General features: G+C 40.4%; 1 protein-coding gene across 4 annotated transcripts in view; it reads right to left on the bottom strand.

Annotated features, from left to right (window-relative positions):
* INPP5K (inositol polyphosphate-5-phosphatase K) overlaps window positions 1-24,068 on the bottom strand; it is a 1,033,350-nt gene that overhangs the window by 50,244 nt on the left and 959,038 nt on the right. For all 4 annotated transcript variants that reach the window (XM_044054345.1, XM_044054348.1, XM_044054347.1 and 1 more), the window contains 2 exons: window positions 7,526-7,609; window positions 4,999-5,103 (listed from right to left, as the gene is read on the bottom strand). In XM_044054345.1, coding sequence (XP_043910280.1) covers window positions 4,999-5,103; window positions 7,526-7,609 — 189 coding nt within the window. The remainder of the gene's footprint in view (window positions 1-4,998; window positions 5,104-7,525; window positions 7,610-24,068) is intronic.

Raw genomic sequence — 24,068 nt, forward strand, 5'->3', positions numbered from 1 at the left:
CTTTAGACATGCCTGGATATGAGCTCAATATATTAAGTACTGAAGCCTTTTACAGGAAAAATGTCACTCAATGTGTCTGAGTCTGTACTAGCACTGACAAACACTTGTGAGGAAACTAATATGTAGACCCTGAAAATTTAAGGATGAAGTATTTAGGCAGATATTCTAAAGTTAAGAAGAAATCAAGCAGTACTTACTGAAAATAAAGAATTAGCTTGTCAAGAATGATAAAAAGAGGGGAGTCGCATGAATGGCTACTGCCTGGCTGCTACTAATCCTGTAGTTTCTGCACTTTTCAACTAACTTCTGAATAAGTGAACAGCTGGACATGAGCTAAATTCTGTACCGAACTGACTTCTGTCTTGCAAGCATCACTCATAATACTAAAACCCAATACATTTCCTACAAGTTTTGCACACCTCCTTAACCTTGGTTTCCAAGCCTTATACCACAGAAATAAGATATTATTGCAGGTGCCTGTCTCTGATCTGTTTTTGTGCCAAATATTCTGGACATTCTGTTAGCACATCTCATCCTTATCAGTGTTTTGACTTTCACATAGCTCATTTGCATCTTTCATTGAAAAGTACAGTTATGTACACTTAGCATAAACGTAGATGTTCGAGTGTATTCACTGTTGCAGTCATAACCTGTGGGTTATCCCTGCTGTGGTAGCCCTCGGCTGGCCCAAATACCAGAGTCAGGGTTTTTCTGCGTCAGCTGCTGTCGCTTGCTGTTTGACGTCAGGTTGTCAGTGCTATAAAGGAAGGCAGCTGGTGCCATTACATCAGTCTTTTTTGCTGTGGAGCCAGTAGCAGAAGCAGTTCGCAAGTGTGCCGGTCAGTCGCTACCAGTGTTTGAATTACAGCTGAAAATGTCTAAAGCTAAGTACCCCATTGCGGACCCTTTTTTCTGGCACTAACCGATGTCTGAAAAAGTTAATTGTCTTCCCCGTAGAAAGCAAATAGCACACCAAGGCATCCATTCATATTGTGTCACTTGTTTAGGCCCAGACCACGACGTCCCCCGTTGCCGGTTCTGTGCCCTCTTTAACGTGAGAACCATTTGTTGTAGAGCTCTTACTGTAGCTGAAATGGCGTCCGTCAGCAAACAATCCGTAGACATTCTGGAAAAAAATGTAAGGAAAAAGACAGAGACAGACCACACAAGGCTAAGAATTCCAATGATTCTATGCTAAGCAGGTCATCAGTTCTCCGGAATTCAGTGAGGCGCCTTCACAGCCCATGATGCCCGATTTGATATCTTCGCAGGCCCCTACTGAGACCCTTTTGGAGTCCCGTATGCCGCAGAAATCTTCTTTTTAACTGATAAACTACCTGCACTTGAGGATACTACGTTGAGTGCTTGGGTAGGAGAGCATATTTTTGCACTACATTCTGCATGTTGAAGAGCATCTACTAAAGCAGAATATACAGAAAATATTTAAAGAGTCTTAATTAAGTAGTTATGACCTACAGATGAAAATTATCAGAGTGGAAACAAGACGCTCTACAATGAAGAAGACTACACAAAGTGGTAGAGGAAAGTTATGGAGTTGTCACTGGGCAAGACAGTAGGATGACCTTTGTGAAAAATGATGGAGGTACACGCACACATGCATCATTCAAGATTCAGGAAAATTAGTGCACAAGGCAATGATTCTGGAGAGCAGTGCCTCACAATGGACACAACTAGCAGGGGAGATACAAAATTTCCAATCAAAGTTTGTGTACCAGACACAAAGACAACAAACAACAACACTGACAATAAGTTCTTCTGATGCCAAAGTAGACTCTCAAGATATGTGTAGAAAAGTTGTCATCTCCTACAATACATAAACACTTTGATGTGCAGCACAGGTAAACACTGAAATGGGTATAATATGTAGTATGATGAACCAGAGAAAACCTTTAAGACTACGGGATCAAGCTGAGTTACTAAGGTCCAAAAAATTCTCCATTGGTCCAGGTGATGGTGAAGACAACCCAGACACAGACAGGAATAGGCATAAAGTGAAGGGCATCTCTTTTTATGAAGACAGTCTATCAGAATTATAAAAATGCAAGATAAAAGCAGGCTTCCATGAAGTGGGCCAATTCTCTTATAAGAGAAAGCTGCAAGTATTGTGCACAAAGGGCAGTAAGAAGTGGCTTCCCCTCCTGCAAGGTGTTAGGAGATATGATCAGCAAATGATAATGGTGTGGTAGTGCAGAGACAGCATTCAGAAATTACTGCATTTCAAACATAGCAAGCCACTAGTTACATTTGTAATCAGTGAGTGGAGAAGAACTTTGCCACCGAACTTCGAGTTAAGAAGGGGCACTTGAAAACCTAGCTATGGTTCTGACTGTGCCCAAGGCAAGCACCTCTGGTGGTTGCAGGTTTCAAAGAAACTGCTTCCCCACATACTCCTCAGCAGCATTAAAATTGCTTCTGAGTGCCATTTTTTAAAAAGTGCAAGTTGCGCTACCCAGATATAAAGAATACCGTCTTACAGGAAAATAAATTATCTTATAACTATATGGGTCTACTGTACTTCATCGAAAAAACACTTCTTTGAAAAAGAGAAGTAGACCTACACTTACGCGAAATTGCACTTAACCGAAAGTGCACTTCCGTGAAGAACAGTTCAACGAACTGTTAAGGAATACTGAGGAGCCGAAGCACACCTGTTTCCCCACTGCAGTGCGATCTTGGAGTTGGTATATTTAAGTAGGGGGGTGCAGGGGGGCTTGCCCCCCTGAAATAACATTGTTTTGGTGTTCCTTAACGGTTCATTGAACCGTTCTTCACAAAAGTGCTCTTTCGGTTAAGTGCAGTTTCATGTAAGTGTGGGTCTACTGTTCTTTTTCGAAAAAGTGTTTTTTCGATGAAGTACAGCAGATATATATATATATATATACACACACACACACACACACACACACACACACATATATATATAAGCAGACCTGATACAATGTTTAACACCTGCAATCTGGCACCTTGCATAAATCATCGCACTGTACAAAAATATTCATAAAATAAATAAAGTGGTATACAAACTAAAATCAGAACAAATTACTCTGAAATGTAATTTATGTTCGGAAAGACCCTCATTTAACACAACTAACATTTGGTGACAGACTGTTGTCTTGTTCTGAAAATGTCCATTGGAATCAATGATCTACCCCATTATACAATTTTAAATACACAAACAAACTGAGAAATACAAACATAACTTGTAAAACTGCCTAATAAAAGCATAAGTGATGAACAGTTTCCTGGATTGATGACAAGAAAACTTTTTAGCTGTTAGCAGTCAAAAATAATCTTTTTTTTTTTTTTTTACCGTGTGCTGTCTTTCCCCCCTCTTTACACTAACCATCAGTTCTTCTCCCTTGTCATTCAACTGGTCCATTAGTTCCCTTACAGTCACTGGGGAAAGAGACTGACAGGGAAAAGGGCATCATATTGCAGGCAGGTGGATTTTTATGCCCCAACTCTCACTTTGCTAGTTCCAGGCTTGCATCAAGAATTCAGCCTCTGTGGTGACATGTCTACCTTGGGGTCCCATCTTCAAGTTACTTGCAATAGGACACTACAAGGCCATTTTCCAACTCATCTGTTGCATGTCACCTGCTGTGGCTCAGCCACCTCCAATCTGGCATGTACCTTGTGTTCTCCAGAAACACTGGCAGCACAGTGGCTACAGCCCTCTCCTGCACGCACTTCCCTTCTACATTCCCAGACAGATGTGTGTAGGCACAGCTCCTTTATTCCTCTCCCTCTCATCAGCTCATCCAACACCAGGGCCACTAATCAAACCCAGGTCGCCTTGGTCATGCACAGAGCATCTTCCTTCTACAACATAGAGCTGACAACCCCAAACAAATTATCAGTAGTCCATAGTAAAGTAGCAGGACAAATTCTTTCTTTGGCAGATGAAACTCAAAGCTGTGCTGCTTGTTACCTAATTTCATAGCTCTAGTCAATGATGCATGTAAACACATGGTACCCACTACACATTTCACAGCTAAGTGTTCACTGATGGATGCTGCTAGCTTTACTAAACTTGTTTCAGAGAAAAATATGCACTTTAAAATAAGCAACATAAAAGAGCTCATTCAGCTTGAGAAATGCACTGTTACCTGTGGTCACCAGGAAAGAATAGTTAATAAACTGCTTTAAGCAAGAAAGTAGTTTCAACTTTTTTTTTTTTTTTTTTTTTCTGAAGAAAGCTCTAAAAGTAAGACATGGAAGTTGGTTAAAAAAAAAACAGATTTGTTAATGTATTACTTTTTGTTTGTGGCAACGTATTTTAACTAAACAGGTCTGTGTGCTAGTTCAATATGTTCTTTCCCACAGCTGATGCAGCTGTATCCCGTGAAGGGTGGCAAGAAGAAAATGTTTTGCTAGAGACTTTTTTTTTTTTAATTTTGGATTCGTTTTTGGTGTCTATATTCTGTAACTCAAAAAAGTCTCAAATTAAAGCTTATCTCACCAAACATGCTTGTTGTTTATTTTACTTTTGTGATGTGTGTGTGTGTGTGTGTGTGTGTGTGTGTGTGTGTGTGTGTGTGTGTGTGTGTGTGTGTGTGTGTGTGTGTTTGTGTTTGTAAGTAAAACAGATAGGCCAGTTATGGAAAGGTGTCACCTCATGTAGCTCTCCCCATGTATTTCCTTGTTGTCAAGAAGTGACACAAAACAGGGTGCAGCATAACAGCAGCTCCAGAAATGATGGCATTGATCCCCTCCACATTAAAAACTGGCAAATCTACAGTAATAAAATGTGTAAAAAAAAAACAAAAAAAAAACTTGTATTCAGGTTACATGGCGTTAACAATGACACTCCTGAACAAGTCAGGATCTTCATCTTTTTTTCCACAGTTCAGTCCCACAACATTAAGGGACACAAAATAACATACAGATTTGCATGCAAAAAAAAACCATCAGACCGAACATAAACATTTCTCTCATTCTTTGCCATTACTTGCATGGAATAAAAAGAACACCTACTTGGAAGGGCTGGCTGATTCCAGCTATCGACTGCATTTTGTTACTATAGTAACAGAGAATAAACTCCCCTCCCTGCACAGGGATCTCTTCAGCACTGATATAGACCTGTTGTTAAAAGGAAAGAAATCACTTTTTACAATGGACAGACAGATTGCATGCATATGGGTTCATGAGGTTTGTTAAAAAATTATTATTAGTCATGATCACATGGTGATATTCCCTGTCAGAGATGCAGGAGGTCAAAATGCATGACATCTTTAATAAAGCAACAAACTCGAGTCTTACTCTACAAGCAGTTCATTCCAGTCAGAGTACAACCTGTCTGTAAACCATACAAAATCCTCATTTCATACCAGTACAACTACCTCCTATCAACCAGCACAAACTAACAAAGCATACTCATCAATATTGTTTATTTTTCTTCATCTTTTTAAACATTACATACAAGTCAAAATGAATCTTCATTTCCTAACAAGACACACTAAATAACTGTAATAAAGCCTAACCAAAAAACAGAATATGGAACTTAGTGCCAAAAAAAAAAACGAAAATACCAAAAGCAAAGCACTAATAGGAAATAAGGCCGCAGGCACTGTTTCGTTGGATTTATTCAGGAAACACAAAATCAGCAACCAACACTCGTTTTCGTTCCACGATTGACTTCATCAGACAACCTAACCCTCTCAAACCCACACTCTTAAATACATTAAACATCTAATTAACACATAATTAGCATTCAATTGATTTACTACAGGTGTTCATAATAAACTATAAATTGAATGGAAAAGGACATACATCCTATCACACAAATAAAATACATAATAAAAAACTTTACTAATAGTAAAATATATCTAAATCTAGACATCTCATCAGGCACTCTATGCTAATATTATAAAACCTGAAAATATAAATATACAAATGTAAATACTATATAAATAATGATAAAAAGTCTGATTTCCAAGGAACAATAAAAACTCAAAATGCATAAATAGTAAAGTTATGCATTTTGAGGGTTAGGTTGTCTGATGAAGTCAATCGTGAAACGAAAACGCAGTGTGGAGTGTTGTCAGCGTTTAAGATTTTGTGTTTCCTGAATAAATCCAACGTAACAGTGCCTGCAGCTTTATTTCCTATTAGTGCTTTGCTTTTTGTAATAAAGCCTAGCCGAAAGCTGCAATAGCCTACTTAAAAAAACATACAACAAGCTTTTTTGAAATTATCATGGGCTTGCCAAATACACTGCCACAAACTACCACTAATTCCTTAACCTTACAAGAACAAATTGCACTTTTTCCAGCTAGCACAAATCATTCTACATCAGTACACACTGTACTACTCTCTCTCCCTCTCGCTCTCTCTTTTTTCCAGCCAACAAGAAATGATCAAGCCTCTGCCAGAACTTGCACAAATTACATGAAATCTAGTTACCAAAGATTAATCACGCAACTTTGTAGACATAAGTCATACTGCATTCTAGAACACATTATCAGACTCTTTTCTACCTATAAAATACTGTAATCCCTTCTTCAACAGCAACAAACTATAAAACCGTTTTTTTTTTTGGTTACCACTATGCACAACCAAACATCTCTACCCAGATCAGAAGATAAAAAACCTTTTGTAACAAATAAAAACTAAATGTAAAAAGCATTCCACTAAATAATGCCAATCATACCTCCTTTTCTAGCCACAGTAAAGCTAAAAACAATACAAATGGTATCAGGATTACAATCCTAAACCAGCTTGAAGCAACGGTCTCCTGTATGACAAATAAATCAAACGTAAAGCATCTTTGGCTTCTTACACTCTACACAAATCATGCACAACTGTTCATTTACCAGTTTAAATCATTAACAAACTCCAATTTTGCAAATGGACCACAATGATTACAAACTAACAGCCACCCCTTCAGTCGATTTTCTTCCGTCTCACGAGGGCTACTTATAAGTTCATAGGTTGGCACTAGGCTATCGGCCCTAGGGCCTATACAAGCCTAGCCATAACAATTCCCTGGATATTTCTTCCCACAATATTTACTTCCCTGGACCCCTGTCTAGCAGGGCGACTGATGTGTGACGTATTATAGTGAAGCTATCCTTCATTAACCAGTGCAAATTCAGACAGGCTTTTCTTTCACTTCAAAATTCGCTCCAACTCTAAATAAGAACCAATGTTCCTGCTTTTTCTGCATCTCGGACCTAATTTGGAGACTTGGCCTTATTCTAAACTTGATTTGTTTCCCTTCACAGACTGCAGCAGAAATGCTGTACTGGTAGGTTAAACTGTAATGTAATGCTGGAAACACAACATTTGGAATTGTACTGTAAGTGACCCACGGACTACTCTGCAGTGGTTGCAGTGTCTACACAGCAATAAAGACAGTCATAAAATGTGTTCACTACATGTTGAAGTCTGGATTTTCCTACAAAATAAATGGTACATCTTAAATCTACAGTTATTGCAGCCCTCTAGAAAAGGGCAGCACAATACAGTCTTTAAAGGTATTCAATAGCTGAGGAAATATTACCTGAGTAAAGTCTTCACCAAACCCTATTTCATCATCTTTCACCCACAAGTACATCATATAGTCATTTGGATTCCGAAAGCCAACCTGTGTGGGTGAAAAAAGTGAAATATGACAACTAGCAATTCATTATACAACTTCCTTTTTTTCTACATTATTATTATATAGTTTACATACAGGCGGCGGTGGTGCAGTGGTTAGCATTGTCGCCTCTCAGCAAGAGGTTCGCCAGTTAGATTTTCGGCTGAAGCGCCTCGTGTGTGGAGTCTGCATGTCCTCCCCATGGTCGAGTGAACTTTAAAGACATGCAGATAGGTGCATGCGTGTGTGTGTCCATGCCTTCTTTGAAGGCTGGATGCCAGGCTGGCAACTCGACACTGTAAAAATCCACTGCCAATCATTAGCGGACCTGTGATCCACTGTGGCGACCCCTAACCGGGAAAAGCCGAAAGACGGACAATATTATATAGTTTACATAAGATCTGTCTTCATGGCTGGTACATCATGGTAGGTATAGTCTATTTAACCTGTAAAACACCTTAGTAAAGGGTACATTTGGCTAGTACTGAGTGCTGTATGCATACACATATATGCGTGCACTGTCAGCAACCTGTTTTACTGACTGATCTTATCCTTCTAGTTTCTAAAGCACTAGAGTGATCTGTGATAAAATAAACATTTATACTAACTATGCTTGAGTAATTATAGAGCAAATTAGTAGTGATGTTATTCATGAAAAAATTATCTAATAAGACCAGATTCATAAATTACAGTGCACCCGAAAGACAAAATGTCACAGAATAACACAATTGATTAGCAGTTGTTTACTTATGAAATTAGGCTACAAGCTAATGCAGGTTCTTCTTTTTTTCTTGGTACTATACTGGGGAAGAAAGAGAAAAATCCACCTTAAATGAGACCCCAAGCTAAATGCCATTTCATAACTGGTGACCTTCAGAGTTTACCTACCTTCTCTTTCTTATACCAGAAGAAACTGCAATTGCATAACACTGTATAGAATTTTCTGAATTTTAGAATGAACAGATCACACATGTAAGATAGATAAAATAGGATGAGTCACCATGTTGCCTTATCACCCTTTAAATTAATCACAAAGCAGCACGCATTGTTGGTAAGAAACATTTACTTTCTTTAATACATTATTTTTTTGCTTTGTGTTCAGTAACTATTTGGTTCTGCTGAATTCAAAAAGGCTTTTGAGCCTCAATCCCACTGGACCACACAGTTGCTGCCTAGCAAGGCTCTGTTCTGCGCATCTTCCTCTTTTAAATCCTCTACAACTCCTATGCTGTAATATTTGAAGAACAAAACTTGGTTTTCAGACTGCGATGCCTGCCTTTCAGCACTGTTTAACTACAAAAAATATATACTCATTATATATAAATATATATATATATATATATATATATATATATATATATATATAAATATACAGATACAGATAGACACACAGATATATATGGTTTACTATCTCAACGCTGAAGTGGATTTGGTCGACTTTGACGAAATCCGGAGGCCGAACGGTGTCAATGTTGAACCTGACATTGTCAAAGTACAATTCTCACCCCTATCTAGACCCATGTTAAAGCCTGTTCTGAGGTCGAATTCGAGACGTACTTTGACAATGTCGGAATTTGACATTGTCACTTTTGTGGACATGGATCGATGATACCATCATTCGACTGAGTCGGAGGGCCTTTGCCAGTAACTGTAGGCATTTCCTTTTCTTATGTCCTCAACATGGCAATTTTCTGCACTTTCTCTCATTTCCACCATGCTTGTGAATAAGCATGTCTGCTGTTGGCACATCCCATGATATCACACATCAGGTTACTAATGGATAGGTGCTTCCCTGTCATCTGTTTCTGGCTTGGTTGATATGGGCATCCTGAAGCAATGGAGTAACTGCCTCATGTTCACTGACAACCATTTAATTTTAGAACAAACACAGTGTGTGACAGATGCAGATACACATTGTTATTAGAGGCAAAGCTCACACACACAGATAGACAGACACACACACACACACACACACACACACACACACAGATACACAAAATGCAAACCAGGTTGTCAGTGTTACACTGACAACACTCACTACCAACACTAAGGAACAAATGCATAGACCCATATATGCGGAGGTACTCGCGTGTAATCTACCCAAACCTCCAACAGCTCCTAAAAGCATCTCTCAGTGGCTCCGCATACACTACAAAAAAAATAAATAAATAAATAAATAAATAAAAGCAGCTCAATGCAACACATAGCTCTGAAAATCATAGTAGCCCCGCTTCTAAGCCCATAAAGCAACACACCACACAGCCAAACATTCTAGTTATTGGGATTCCATTGTAAGACATGCTGATGTCCCCCTTACCAGGCTAAACAAGGAGAAGATCACAGTGAGATGTCTGTCTGGAGCCAGGATATGCCAGATCACACATGCACTTAGGTCTTTAAACCACAAGTACCAGTATGACACAGCCGTAGCCCATGTGGGCATAAACAACCCAAGGCATACCTCACTGGACTACATGAAGACAGACATGACAGAGCTCTCAGAATATGTGTCCCAGGAGGATATGAATCTGGCCTTGAGTAGAATCCTACCTTCATTGATGATGATGATGATGATGATGCCACAGTACCAGCAAATGATGACTGACTTAAACAATTGGATTAGTTTCTGGTGTAACAATATTGACAAAGCATGATGCTTTGCCAGATATGGTTTGCACTTGTCACCACTTGGCTTCCAGATACCGACAAAAACTTTACCTATCCCCCATATTGCCTTTTTAAGCCGTATCAAGTAGTTAAACTCTCCAACATAATAAAAATCACTTATGAATACCTAAGGGTACTGATGCTCAGTGCTAGGAGTTTAAATGAAAAATTGCACTCCCTGGAAGCAGTCCTCACCCTGGAGAACACAGACAAATGTGCAGTAACACAAACATGGTTCAGAACCATAGAAAGCACCCTGGCTATGAAAGGCTACAATGCTTTTCATACATTTCGAACCCCCTCTTCTCATGATAAAACAAAATGAGGAGGTGTCTCAGTGTTCATAAAGGATAACTACATTTCTTGACTGGTCCAACAACATGACTCACTTCAGCTCCTCCATGCCCAGGTAACCATAGGCTCACACAACCCCCCCCATCATATCCTTGCTTGCTACAGATCCCCTAACATGAGTCTGGAAAACCAAACCTCCTACCTAAGTCTACTGGAATCACTTAACATTCGGCCTAACAGTATACTTATCAGTGACTTCAACTACTCTTCCATAAACTGGGGGACTTAAATGACCCATAATTCACTTGCTCTGAGGTTTTTTGAACTTCGTTAACTTAAACACCCTGGAGCAACTAGTTAGCTTCCTAACTAGACATACAAATGTCTTAGATCTAGGACTCATAAACATGGGGGTATGCTGCTCCCTCCCGTGCATTAACTCCTCCCTGATAAGGTCTGCCCACAAAATGATCTCCTTTAGTATTAAAACTAACATAGAACTTCCATTAAACTTCAAACTGGTTAAGAACTTTGCTCAGGCTAATTACCTCAAACTAAGGGACTGTTTATTAAACTTTCAAGCCCCTAACCTGGATGACAGTGAGGCCTACACTCAGCTGTACACAAAAACACTGTAGAACCATATTCATAGCTGCGTAGAGGATGCAGTATCTGTCTGAGTCAAACCTATGACTAGTGGAAAAAATAAATCACTCTGATGGACCCCTAGCATAAATAGGCTATTTAACAAAAGGAAAAAAATCCTCTCCAAAGCCAAAAAGGAACAGACAAAAAGACACTCACCAATCTAAACAAAAAAATTAGAGAGCTGATCAAATCTGACAAAGCAAATTATGAGACAGAGACAGCCTCCCAGGTGAAAGATAACCATAAGACTTTTTTTAATTATGTTCGTAACCTCAGGAGAAATGATCAGCAATGTGCCGAGTTAATCATGAGCGGCAACACCTACACCCAGCCTGAAACTATAGCACACTTGCTGGCCGACAAGTGCAGTTCAAAATCCTCCTTCCCCCATAACCTCCTACCGCAGCCAAAGAAGTACCCACAACCATCCCTCTAATGATCAATATGAGGGAACAGGTCCTTACTGTGCTCTCTAAAGCTAAAAACACAGCCTCCATGGGTCCAGATAACATTCCAGGATGCTTCTTAAACAAAACAAAATGTATCAGGGCCACTAGAAACCCCCTTTAACCATAGCCTCCAGACAGGCTTTGTCACAGAGGAGTGGAGGACTACAACAGTCATCCCTCTGCATAAAGGGCACCAATCAACTGACGCAGGGAACTACAGACCAATAAGCTTGATCAATCTTGCCTGCAAGATCATGGAGAGAATTATCATGGACCTGATCAATACTGACATAGGAACTCTCCAAACACTGGACCAGACCCAATTTGGCTTTGTCAGCTGGAGGTCTTGTCTGCTCAATCTGGTGGACTTCTTTGAGAAAGTCACCAGGGCCATGAACGAGGGTAAAACAGAACACACCGCTTATTCAAAGCTTTCAACACAATCTCCCACTTGGGACTCATCTATGGAATAAACTTCCCATCTCTGTAAAAAAGCTAGTCTCTCACTCTCTTCAAAAATAACTTGCATAAATGGATGGGGAACTGTAAATTCACTCCTGGGGTACTGCCTATGTCCCTTATGGATAGAGGCAGTCTGCAAAATGACTCAGGGCTCCAACACACACAGACTTCTTACCCTTACACTACCCCATCCCATATTGGGGAATCAAGGTATAATATCGTTATACCCTGGGTGTTATTGGCTAGGCTTTGTGCCAATAGCCAAGTAATCACAAATGAACCTATGAAAATTAAACCACCCAGGAGGGTGGAACCTGAAGGCTTAAACGCCAAGGATTCAGAAGGATGAGTTCTTAAGCAGTAAGATGCTAAACAAAATCCAGCACCTAGAGTTCACAATCCAATTAATAATGCATGCAGAAAAGTACAGTTATGTACCTACCATAAATGTAGATGTTAGAGTGTATTCACTGTTGCAGTCATTACTCTTGGGTTATCCTGCTGGCAGGCTACCCTCAGTCAGCCAGAATTCCAAAGTCTAGGTCCGGCGTCGGTTGCTGTCGCTTCTTCCCTGACGTCAGTGTGCCAGGGGTATAAAAGATGCAGCCGACGCCATTTTCTTCAGTTTTTCGTGCCCCAGATGTCAGGTGCCCCCAAATTGGTAGGCTGAAAAAATAAGCCAATAACAATGCATGCACAAAAATAACATTTTCTTCATCTACAAGCAAATACACCACATAGGTAGTATAGGATAGAGAGGTATAGATAAGTCCCAGCAAAGATAAGGGGGATGGTGGGTGGGTAACCTGGACTGCAACAGTGAATACACTCGAACATCTACATTTATGGTAGGTACACAACTGTACTATGTTCATCGTGTTTCACTGTTGCAGTCATTACTCTTGGGTTGAATCCCAAAGCTGAGGATGGGTGGCTGGGCTAAATAGGATTAGGAGAGGCTATGAGGCCCTGCAGAACTGCAGTGGCAAAGCCTGCTCTGGACTTAGAGTAAAGGGGTAAGTGGCAGTGCTTTGTGAAAGTGTGCACTGAACTCCAAGTTGCAGCCTCTAAGATATCTTTGGTTGGTACTCCTCTGAGGAAGGCTGATGAAGTGGCTGCTGCTCTGGTGGAATGAGGCCTAACGCCCTTAGGCACTGATTTGCCATGCTGAAAATAGCAGAAACGGATGCAATAGCCTATCCATTTAGAAATAGTCTGTTCTGAGATAGGCTTTCCTTGTGATCCTGCAGCATATGACACTAAAAGTTGCTCAGCCTTTCTGAAAGCTTTAGTTCTGTCCAAGCAGAAGCGTAAGTGCCTGTGTATGTCCAAAGAATGCAGAATTATCTCACCCTTGTTCTGTGGATATGGATAAAAGGTAGGCAAGTGAATGGTTTGGTTGAGGGCCACACTGGACACCACCTTAGGCATAAATGTAGGGTTTGTCCTCAAAGAAACCCTGTCTGGATGAAAAATGATGAAAGGTTCCACAGCCATGAGTGCTTGTAACTCCGAGACTCGCCTTGCAGAGGTTATTGCTAGGGGCAGAGCTGTTTTCCAGGATAAGAATTTTATATCTGCTGTTGATGCTGGCTCGAAAGGAGGAAGTGTGAGTTTTTCCAAAACATAATTGAGGTCCCAGGCCGGAATTGGTGCTCTCCTTGGAGGCCTAATGTTTTTGGCCCCTCTGAGGTACTGCCTTATTAAAGGATGAAACAGATAGGTGGTTCCGTATTGTAATGGGCTGAAATGGCAGAGGCATGAATCTTAATTGATGAGAAGGAAAGGCCTTTGTTCAGCATCCCAGTTAGGTATTGTAAAATCTGAGGGATATTTGGTACACACGTGTCTATGCCTTGTTCCTGGTTCCAAGCACAGAATCTCTTCCATTTTTCTGCATAAGATTTTCTGGTACTGGGCCTCCTGACCTCCAAGATAACATCCATAACAGTTTTTGAGAGTGGAGTGTTCTGAATGGCTACATTATCCACCATGCTGCCAGATTTAAGGTACTGAGTTGGCTGTGCAGGATCTGATTGTTTTGTTGGCTCAGCAAGTGAGAAGTTTGAGGCAATATCCATGCTGGACCTTGAGATAAGCTCTTTAGGATTGGGTACCAGTGCTGGCATGGCCACTCTGGTGCAATCAGTATCATTTTTGGCTTCTCTTGTCTGAACTTTAGGAGTACCCTGGGAAGGAGAGGCAGTGGAGGAAAGGCATATACTGTTAGATTTTTCCAGCTGAAGGATAGGGCTTCCACTTTCCATGCTTGCTTGTGATAAATCCTTGTGCAAAATCTCTGCAATTGTCAATTGTGAGGGGAGGCAAATAGATCTATGTCTGGGCATCCCCATTTCCTTATTATCATGCTGAAGACTTGTGGACCCAGTTTCCATTTGTGGGGATCCATGAGGTTTCTGCTTAGTTCGTCTGCCAGAGTATTTGTTTTTCCTGGCAGGAATTGTGCTTGCAGGTGAACTTGAAAGGCCAATGCTGTGTCCCATAAGGTCATTGCTTGTCTGTAGAGGGGGTAGGAGTGTGTACCTCCCTGCTTGTTTATGTACCACATGACCGTAGTGTTGTCTGTCTTTATCAATAACTGTCCTGGATGAAGCAGGTCCTTGAAAGCTGTCAGGGCATTTTGAACAGCTAGCATCTCTTTTTGATTGATGTGAAGATGCATCTGGTTTGCAGGCCATGTGCCCTGAATACATTTTCCTGCCATATGGCCCCCCCCCAGGCATAGTCTGATACATCCGTTGTCAGTGTCTGTCTGGCTGTGGGTAAACTGAATGGCAGACCCTTGTTGTGGTGACAGGCTTCTGCCCACCATCGAAACTCCTGTTGCAGGCAGGGAATGAGTGCAATTACTGTCTACAGGCTGTGGCAATGCTGAGTTCAAACGCTTTTTAGATACCATTGCAGTTTCTTCATATGCAGTCTGGCATATGGAATTAGTAGAATGCAGGATGCCATGAAACCCAAGGCCTGCAGGATTTTCCTTGGAGATAAGTGGGTCTTTGTTGCCAATTTCTTGAAGTAAGTAGTCAGTTGCCTTTGTTTGTCTGGCGTGAGATAAGCCATCTGGGCAGTTGTATTTAAGCTTGCACCCAGGAATATTATCTCTTGAGAGGGCACTAGCTTTGATTTCTTTTCATTTACTGTGTACCCTAGGCCAATTAGTGATCTTTTACAAACGCCAGATGTTTTAGATGAAGGTCTTTGTTCTCTGCTTGAATTAGGCAGTCGTCCAAGTAGGGATATATCTGAATTCCTTTTTGTCTGCAAAACGCAATTATTGGTGCCAGGCATTTTGTGAAGACCCTGGGCGCAGTAGATAAGCCAAAGGGCAGTGCAGAGAATTGGTAATGCACTGAGCCAGCTATGAATCTGAGCTATCTTCTGCAAGATTGTCTGATTGGGACATGCAGGTATGCCTCTTTTAGGTCCACAGTTACAAGCCAAGCCTTCTTGCCCAGCATGGGCAGTAGCTGCTGTAGAGTCAACATCTTGAATTTTGGAACTTCCAGAAACATATTTAGTATAGACAGGTCCAGTATTGGTCTCCAGGTTTTGTCCTTTCTGGGTACTAGGAAAAGTCTGGAGTAAAATCCTTGCCCATGCTCTTGTTGTGGTACTTGAATGGCCCTCATGTCCATGAGGGCTGTAATTAGTTTTTATGCCTCTGCCCATTGATTGTGTGGCAGGTCTGGCATACCTTTTGACCTTGGTAGAGTGTGAAAATGGAACGTGTAGCCTTGGGACACAATGTTCAGGACCCATTTGTCTTGGGTAACCATTTGCCAATTTGATGAAAAAAGTGCTAGTTTTCCCCCTAAGGGGGCTTCCAAAAGAAAAGTGCTTGGTTCTGGTAGGGGAAAGTCATTGGGACTGTTTCCTCTAAGGCTGTGATTTGTCTTCTTCGCTTTTGGAGGTAGGAGCACCCCACTGTTTAGGCCTGTATGAGCCTTGGGGCTGAGATCTGCCACTGGGACGCCTGTATCTGCCTCTTTGTGGTCTGTCTTGACACTGGAAAGGACCAATTTTTAGAAGGCCAGTTCCTGCTAAACCTGGGTGGCTGTACCTGTAAGAAATCCTTGACTGTCTGCATATATTTTGCTTTATCCTCCATTTTTTTCAACACTTCTTCTGCTTTAGTACCAAATAAAGTATCATGCTGTAATGGTGCATCTAATAATTTTGCTTTAACATGATCAGGCAGATTCTGTTCCTTTAACCAAGCATGCCTTCTAATAACAGAACCTGTAACAGCGGCCCTGCAAGAGGCAGCTAGTGAATCATAACCACATTGCAAAGTATGCTTTCCAACTTGTTCAGCTGCATGCAATAAATCCTGCAATTCCTTGTTCTCTGAACATTCAGTATTTGTCAACAATTTTTGTTTAAGCAGTGACATTAAATATTGCTGATATTTAAGCATATGAAACTGACAATTTAAAGCCCTTACAGCCAGGGTAGCAGAAGTGTAGACTTTTTTTCCCCATCTGTCTAGAGCCCTAGAATCCCTGTCAGAGGGGACAGGGTTTTTTGCAGTGGAAGCTTTAACCCCTTTGGGACCCTAAGAAATAGTTTCTGGGACAGCAGCGGGTTTTTTATATAGGAATTTATGCGAATCCGGGACCCTGTAGTATCTGTCTGGCTTAGCAGGTGCAGGGGGTAAAGAGTCAGGGGACAGGCCGGACTTTGAAAATACATCATCTACAATGTCTAGAACAGGTGGAATAGCAAGGGGTCTATGCTGAGGAAGTAGCAGAAAGTCTCTGAGCATTTTCTTGGATGTAGAATAATCTTGGCTCTCCCAGTGGAAATGCTCCCTCATGGTATGCAGGGTTTCCCCAAAAGAATAATCCTCAGGAGGAGAGACTGAAGGAATGAATTCTTCAGCATCAGAATCCTCATAGGGAAGCATGGAGTAATCCTGGTCAGAAGAGGTATCAGAGGAAAAAGAAACCTGATCAGAAGAATCATATTCTGTCTCTTGCCTAGGCCTCTTATCAGGAGGGGGATGGGAGCCCCTGATCAAAGTAATTAGGTCTTCGGCCATTTTGAGCATCTGTTTTTAAGGCATGGAAGTCTGAGATGGAGAATGCTGTACTTGTTTCTTTGTCTTTAGAGCTGCTTTAGTTTTTGTCTTTAAAGCTGAAGATGGCTTAATATATAGCTGTGTAGGTCTGAAGACACCCTCAGAAGCCGATGCCTGCTCAGCGTCTCCGGACCCATCTGAGGGAATGATTTCAGAGTGTCCAATACCTTGAGAATCCAGAGGCCCAGTTGGCTCCATGTGGGAGTCGGAAGCGGCCTGTGGCTCTGAGGTAGAGGGCGACAGGGGCTGCGAAAGCGCCTCACTGAGAACCGGCGACTGGCCTACCAGAGGCCTCGTCGTCGGTTTTGGACCTCGGATGCCTATCCTTATCCTTGTGTTTTTTGTAAACTCTGGTTGTCGGCTGGTCCGATGGCATTATATAATTAAATCTCCAGCAAAAGTACTGAAATGCAAAATCGAACCGATGCTTGATAGTGCGTTGGTTAAATATAGCACAAAACCGACAGTAGCAACATTGTGATCAGGGCCTAGGCAAGGAATACAGTAAGAGTGAAAATCCTTATGAGGTATTTGCTTCCCACAAGAAATACAATTGTTAACTTTTTCTGACATCGGTCTGGAGCAAGAAAAAAAGTTTCCCCAATGGGGTACTTAGCTTTAATGAAGACCTCGGTTCTGAAATTCGGATTCGAAAATCTCAGGAGTTGGCTGACTGGCACTTGCGAACTGCTTTTGCTTCAGGCACCGCGCGGCAAGAAAGACTGAAAAAAATGGCATCGGCTGCATCTTTTATACCCCTGGCACACTGACGTCATGGAAGAAGCGACAGCAACCATCACCGGACCTAGACTTTGGAATTCTGGCCGACTGAGGGTAGCCTGCCAGCAGGATAACCCAAGAGTTTAGTTTTTGTCTTTAAAGCTGAAGATGGCTTAATATATAGCTGTGTAGGTCTGAAGACACCCTCAGAAGCCGATGCCTGCTCAGCGGCTCCGGACCTATGAGTAGACCTAGACCTAGACTTTGGAATTCTGGCTGACTGAGGGTAGCCTGCCAGCAGGATAACCCAAGAGTAAAGACTGCAACAGTGAAACATGATGAACATCATATAAACAGGTGATCAGACGGCTATGACAAAAAAAGCTCAAAACACAAGACCTTTCTAAAGCAAGCACTGAAAGCAGCCACACCCTTGGTGGAGAATCATTTTAATTTATTTATTTAATTTTTTAAGATTTTTTTTTCCCTGCTAACCATAAAGCCTCTCCTATCAGCCTAGAGCCTGTTTGGTCCCCTTGACTACACATCTCCAAAACAGAAGCAAGAACAGACCTTGGGAGGGTGGGTGGGTGTCATCCATCATGGAGGCAACCATAATGGTTGTTTTTGGCATTGTGATTCTCACCCTAAACTTTCTTCTGGGTACAGAAATGTGCAAACTGCATCACTGTAAAGGCCAGTGTAACTTCCCTATGCAAATGGGCACTTGTGCACACCTGCAAATGACTGCCAAATAGGGGCTTGCGTAGTCAAATACCTACACACAAGCCACATCTGTATCCACCTCCCCTTCTCAGAGGGATCAAGGCAATTGTTGGCTTGCTACACTCCCTCAAGTAAGGATAGGTAAGACCATTGCCCCATGACCGCTCCAATAGACACCAAAGCAGCTAATCAAACCAGGGTCGACTGGGCAATAGTCAAGCTTTATCCCTCTACACCACTGGAGCTGGCAAGCGAATAGGCCTTTTATAACAGCATTTTCCAATGGACATTTTATAGTCTGATGGCCAAACACAATAAGATAACAAACCATTTAGGAAAGGTTTGCTGAACCATTGCTAGCCCCCCCCCCCATTCTTTTTTTTTTTAAACAAGAAACATATTTATTAAATGATTACTTATGACATAGGCAATCATGCATTAATATAAATGAAAACAACCTTCTTCTTCTTTCGGCTTTTCCCGGTTAGGGGTCGCCACAGCGCATCATCTGTCTGCTCATGATTGGCAGAGGAGTTTTACAGTGTCGAGTTGCCAGCCCGGCGCCCAACCTTCCACAGAAGGCTCACACATGCACACACTCACACCTAGGGCCAATTTAGAGTGTCCAATCCACCTACTGCATGTCTTTGGGATGTGGGAGAAACCGGAGCACCCGGAGGAAATCCTCGCGTCCACAGGGAGGACATGCAGACTCCGCACAGAAGGCACCCCAGCTAAATGAAAACAACCATATTGACATAATCCCAGATGCAAGCATTTTACATCACAAACCATACTGACAATTCCAGTTGCAAATATTATACATTACTTATAATCTACCCAATCATTATCAGTCAAACATAACATACCTCATTCAAGTCCTGCCTTCTTTTAAACCTCATTCCACCCCTGTATGTATTGTTCTCACAATTCCCAATTATTTTCTTATGTAACTTGCTCCTTACCCTTTTTTAATGATCCCAATTCCAATTGTTTTCTCTCCATTACTGTATTCACTACTTCTAGTACAGTTGGTTTACACTCCATTTTCTAGCAATTGTTTTTTGGCAACCACCATAATTAGACTCAGCAATGCCTTACTATGTCTACGCAATTCTGATTTTGTATCATAGCTCAGCAAAATCATTTCCTTAGTTACACCGATTTGCTCACACAGTATCTCTGACAGAGGAAGTCTGCAGGGAATCTTTAAAGTCTGCCAACACATTACACTCCTAGAAAATATGTTCCCAATTACGTCTTTCTTCCCCATCACATCTCTTAACATTTGCTGTTTACCCGAGCAAAACTTCTCTGAAGTCTGCAAACATATTTTTATACCCCAAGTGAACATTTCCAAGTAAAAATCCTAAATATTCTAGATTCTGTTGCATATATGAGAGACATACATATATCCCTCATTGTTTTTTTGTGAACTGCTTATCCAGTCTTTCTTCCCAATGTCCAACGTCCTCTGATTGATTCTAATAGCTATCATGCAATATTTTATATGCTCTGCTAATTCTTCCTTTTTTAAATGGCAGCTTCTATTCTAGATTCTATCTACAGTGCTGTTTTTTTTGTTGAGGACCCCCCCCTATTCTTTCTCTTTGCTTATACTCCGATATCACTCCTTGACAGGGAAGGTACTCTCTAACCTGCAGTCCACATAAATTTCTGTCTTCTTTCCATTCTATTATCTTTCCCTCTCTAGTTATTTGCTCCCAGTACCATGGATATCTTAGCCAGTTTTCTCCAATAAATTTCATTCCCCTCTTGCCTATTGTCTGTATCCCTAATTGCAGTCATCCTTATTGGCAGAATCTCCTTTATTCATTCCTGTATTGGCTTGGTTCTTAGAATATTTTCTGCTACATTGTAAATATAATATTCTGTATGATTATTCTTATTCTCCTTAAAGATATGCATCCAAAATCCCAGTCTCTCATTGTTTCTTGAGCTTATCCCGTTTCACCATCATACCTTTCTACTTTAAATTGTAGGTTTCTGCTTGTGCTACGTATAGCAGCCTTAACTGTGTGGCCCTGAAATACCCCTTCAATTCAGGTAATTCCAAATCTGCCCTGTTCTAATGTAAAAATCGGCTTATCCCACTTGACTCTTGCAATCTTCCCCTCCCAGATAAAATCTTTCAGCTCTTTAATTGCTATCTACAGATATGCTTGACCTGTGTATAAGACTAAAGGGACTAAACATTTTAACTGTTTGTATCTTACTACCCATATCCATATAACACAACTTCCAGTTTCTCAGTTTTTGTATTATCTTTTAGTTTCTTACCACATATCCTTAACTGCCACACCAGAATAATTTTAAATCCATACTCCTAAATATTTCATTTTATCATGTCCCCATAAATATGGATATTGCTGAACCAATTTGTGTGTAGGTACATAATTTACCACTATTGTCTTTACTTTAGCGTCATTAATTTTGTGTCCCGAAAAGATCTGAAATGGTCTCAAAATGTTCCACAACACTGCAATGTCCTTTTCTGGTTTTGTCAGGTATAAAGCAATAACAAAATGAAGCACCTGGATAGCTGTTTCCACAGAATAATGTTTTATTCAAAGGTATAAAAGCACAGCACGACATATCATGCTGTGCTTTTATACCCTTGAATAAAATGTTATTCTGTGGAAACGACTATCCAGGAGCTTCATTTTGCTGTTGTTTTTGGTGACTTTTGGTGCTTTTCCTCCTTTTACTTTGGTTTGTAGGTATAAAACAATATTATCTGCAAATACAGACAGCTTTTCTTGACTACCATACCAATTATATTCTTGAATTTCTGAGTCCTTTGTTTTCTTTGCCAATGGTTTTAGATATAATGCAAGTAATAAAGGGGAAAGAGGACATCCCTGCCTGGTTCCTCCTCTCAAGCAGAAATTATCAGAAAGGTTACCACCCACTCTAATTTTCACCTCTGATCTCTCATATACCCTCCTAATTAACTTTATAATGTTATCAGGGAATGCAAATGCTTCCATTGCCCTGTTCATAAAGTCCCAGCTTACTCTGTCAAATGGTTTGTCTGCATCAAGACCTACCAACAACAGTGGTATTTTCTTACATTCTGCTTCCATCTGGATCATCAATGTTCTGTTAATGTTGTCAAATGTCGACCTTCCCTTCACAAAACCACACGGATCTATATCGATCAATTCTGGCATCACTTTTGCCATTCTTTTAGCCATTATAGACAAACACTTTATAATCATGGTTTAGTATTGTAATGGGCCTGTATGTAGCTGGATCTGTACCCTCTTTAGGTATTACAGCTACCATCGCTTTCTTCCAGGATGCTGGTACTTCTCAGACTCTTAAAATACTGTTAATCAAATCATTCCAGATTTTTATCACTTTTTTCCTCCTAGCTTCCAAACCTCCACAGGAATACCATCCATTCCTGGGGACTTTCCTGTAGATTGGTTATGCATTACCATTTTTATCTCCTCTATTCCCACCCTAACTGTTAGCAATTGAGCCTCATCTACCGCTAATCTTTGCATATTTAATTATTTCATAAACATTTCCATTTATACCTTTTCTCGATTTCCATACTTCTCTGCTTTATACAGACTTTCATAGAATTTCCGAAATATTTCTAATACCTCTACAGGATCTTTTGTTACCTTCCTTGTTATAGGCTCCCTAAGCTTGGCAATAGCCCTTTCTACTTTCTGTTGCCCGAGTCATTGTGCTAAAAGTTTTTGTGCTCTAGAGTTATCAAAAAGAGTTGCTTAACATCAATCTTTCTAAACTCATGTCAAGCTAATCTGCTTTTTTCCTGTTTATCATTTTGCAGTTGTTCCTCTAATTGGTCTGCAAGATTCCCCCTATTCTACAATTCTTTAACATTTGCCAGTCCCACTAATTCATGTTACTTCTAAAACATCCATTCCTTTCTTTACTTTCTACCCTATTTTTAAACTCCCCTTTAATTTTTTCCATACTTCCTAGCTATATTTTCAGAAGCAATTTCTATCTTCTCTAATAGCTACTGAATACTTTAGACTATCCCTTCCTTAAATTCCTCTCTTTTTAACAGATGGGGGGGGGGTGCCAATGCCTCAATTTTATTCCATTACCCTGTGTTTTTATTTTAGTTATTAACGGTGCATGATCTGAAATAGTTATTTGATGCATATCAACACCTTCAATTAAATGCACGTGTTCCTGTGAAATGTGAATTCTGTCTAGCCTGGTCTAGTGTTTGTATCTTGGGGAATAATATGTAAATACACTCTGAATTTTCTTTTCGTTTGCTTGCTTTCTCTTAAAACTTTTTACTAGATCAAGCTAAGGGCCTTAATCCAGTCATTCCCCCATGCAAGAATTAGAAAAAAAACGTTAAGTTTTCTTTTGTCATGCTATCTTAACCAGTTTTTTTTTTTTTTACACTGCAGTGCCTACGTTTCTAAAAACTGAACAAGGAGACAGAGAGATGGGGAAAAAAAAACAGGAACACCTGTTTACAACAGTATCCCCATTACACTAAAACCAACTGAGAAAACTTTACTTTACAGCATGCAAAGAAATTCATACACTATAAAAATAGTACTATTAAGAAAAAAATTGTTTTAATTGAAGTTAACTTTCTCCCTTGTCTTCCCCTTCCGTAAGTATTTTTCCAAATATTAATGACATGAAGTAGGGCATATACTTTAGAACACTCCACAAGTCAAAAAATGTCCAATATTTCCAAATGTTCTTGTTCTGTCATATTTAACAAACATACAGTAGAAAGAATGATCCAGGCTGCTCAAGGTTCACCTTCTATTACAAAACTGAGAATTAAGCACTTTCGTCTCCTGGAATGGAAGCCTCCTTTCCAGGAGATGAAAGTGCTTAATTCTCAGTTTTGTAATAAAGAAAGAGTGTGAACATTGAGGAGCCTGGATCATTCTTTCTACTGTTTGCTGGTGATTTTTGGTGTGGTACCTTGGGTTTTATATTTAACAAACAATTATTGCTTTGCAATCCTACATTTGTCAATTTCCAAGTTACTAGTTTTATTTCTGTTCATCTCCATCCCCCAAATCCTGTCTCTGCTTCATTTCCAATGTACTTTTGATTCTTCTAGTAGACTCTCATACTCCCTTCCTTCTCTCCAACATTTTCTATTGAAATATTGGAAAGGGTTTCACTGGTACAGTCTATGGTCTTTATTACCAGAAAAACAAACAGCAGAATCTCCTTCGCTTTTATAGCTCACTTTTTGTTGGACAAACTTTTGCATTTCTTCTTAAGCATCTACTTCATTAAAAAAATGATTTTGTCCTTCTGGGGAAGAATATTTTGAAGACAGTTGGATACAGCAGTTTGAATCTCACAACTGCTTCCCTACATTCCCTGAATAGTGCAATAAATT

Source organism: Protopterus annectens, chromosome 13.part0 (assembly GCF_019279795.1).
Source record: "Protopterus annectens isolate FY-2018-M chromosome 13.part0, PAN1.0, whole genome shotgun sequence".
Lineage (NCBI taxonomy): Eukaryota > Metazoa > Chordata > Ceratodontiformes > Protopteridae > Protopterus > Protopterus annectens.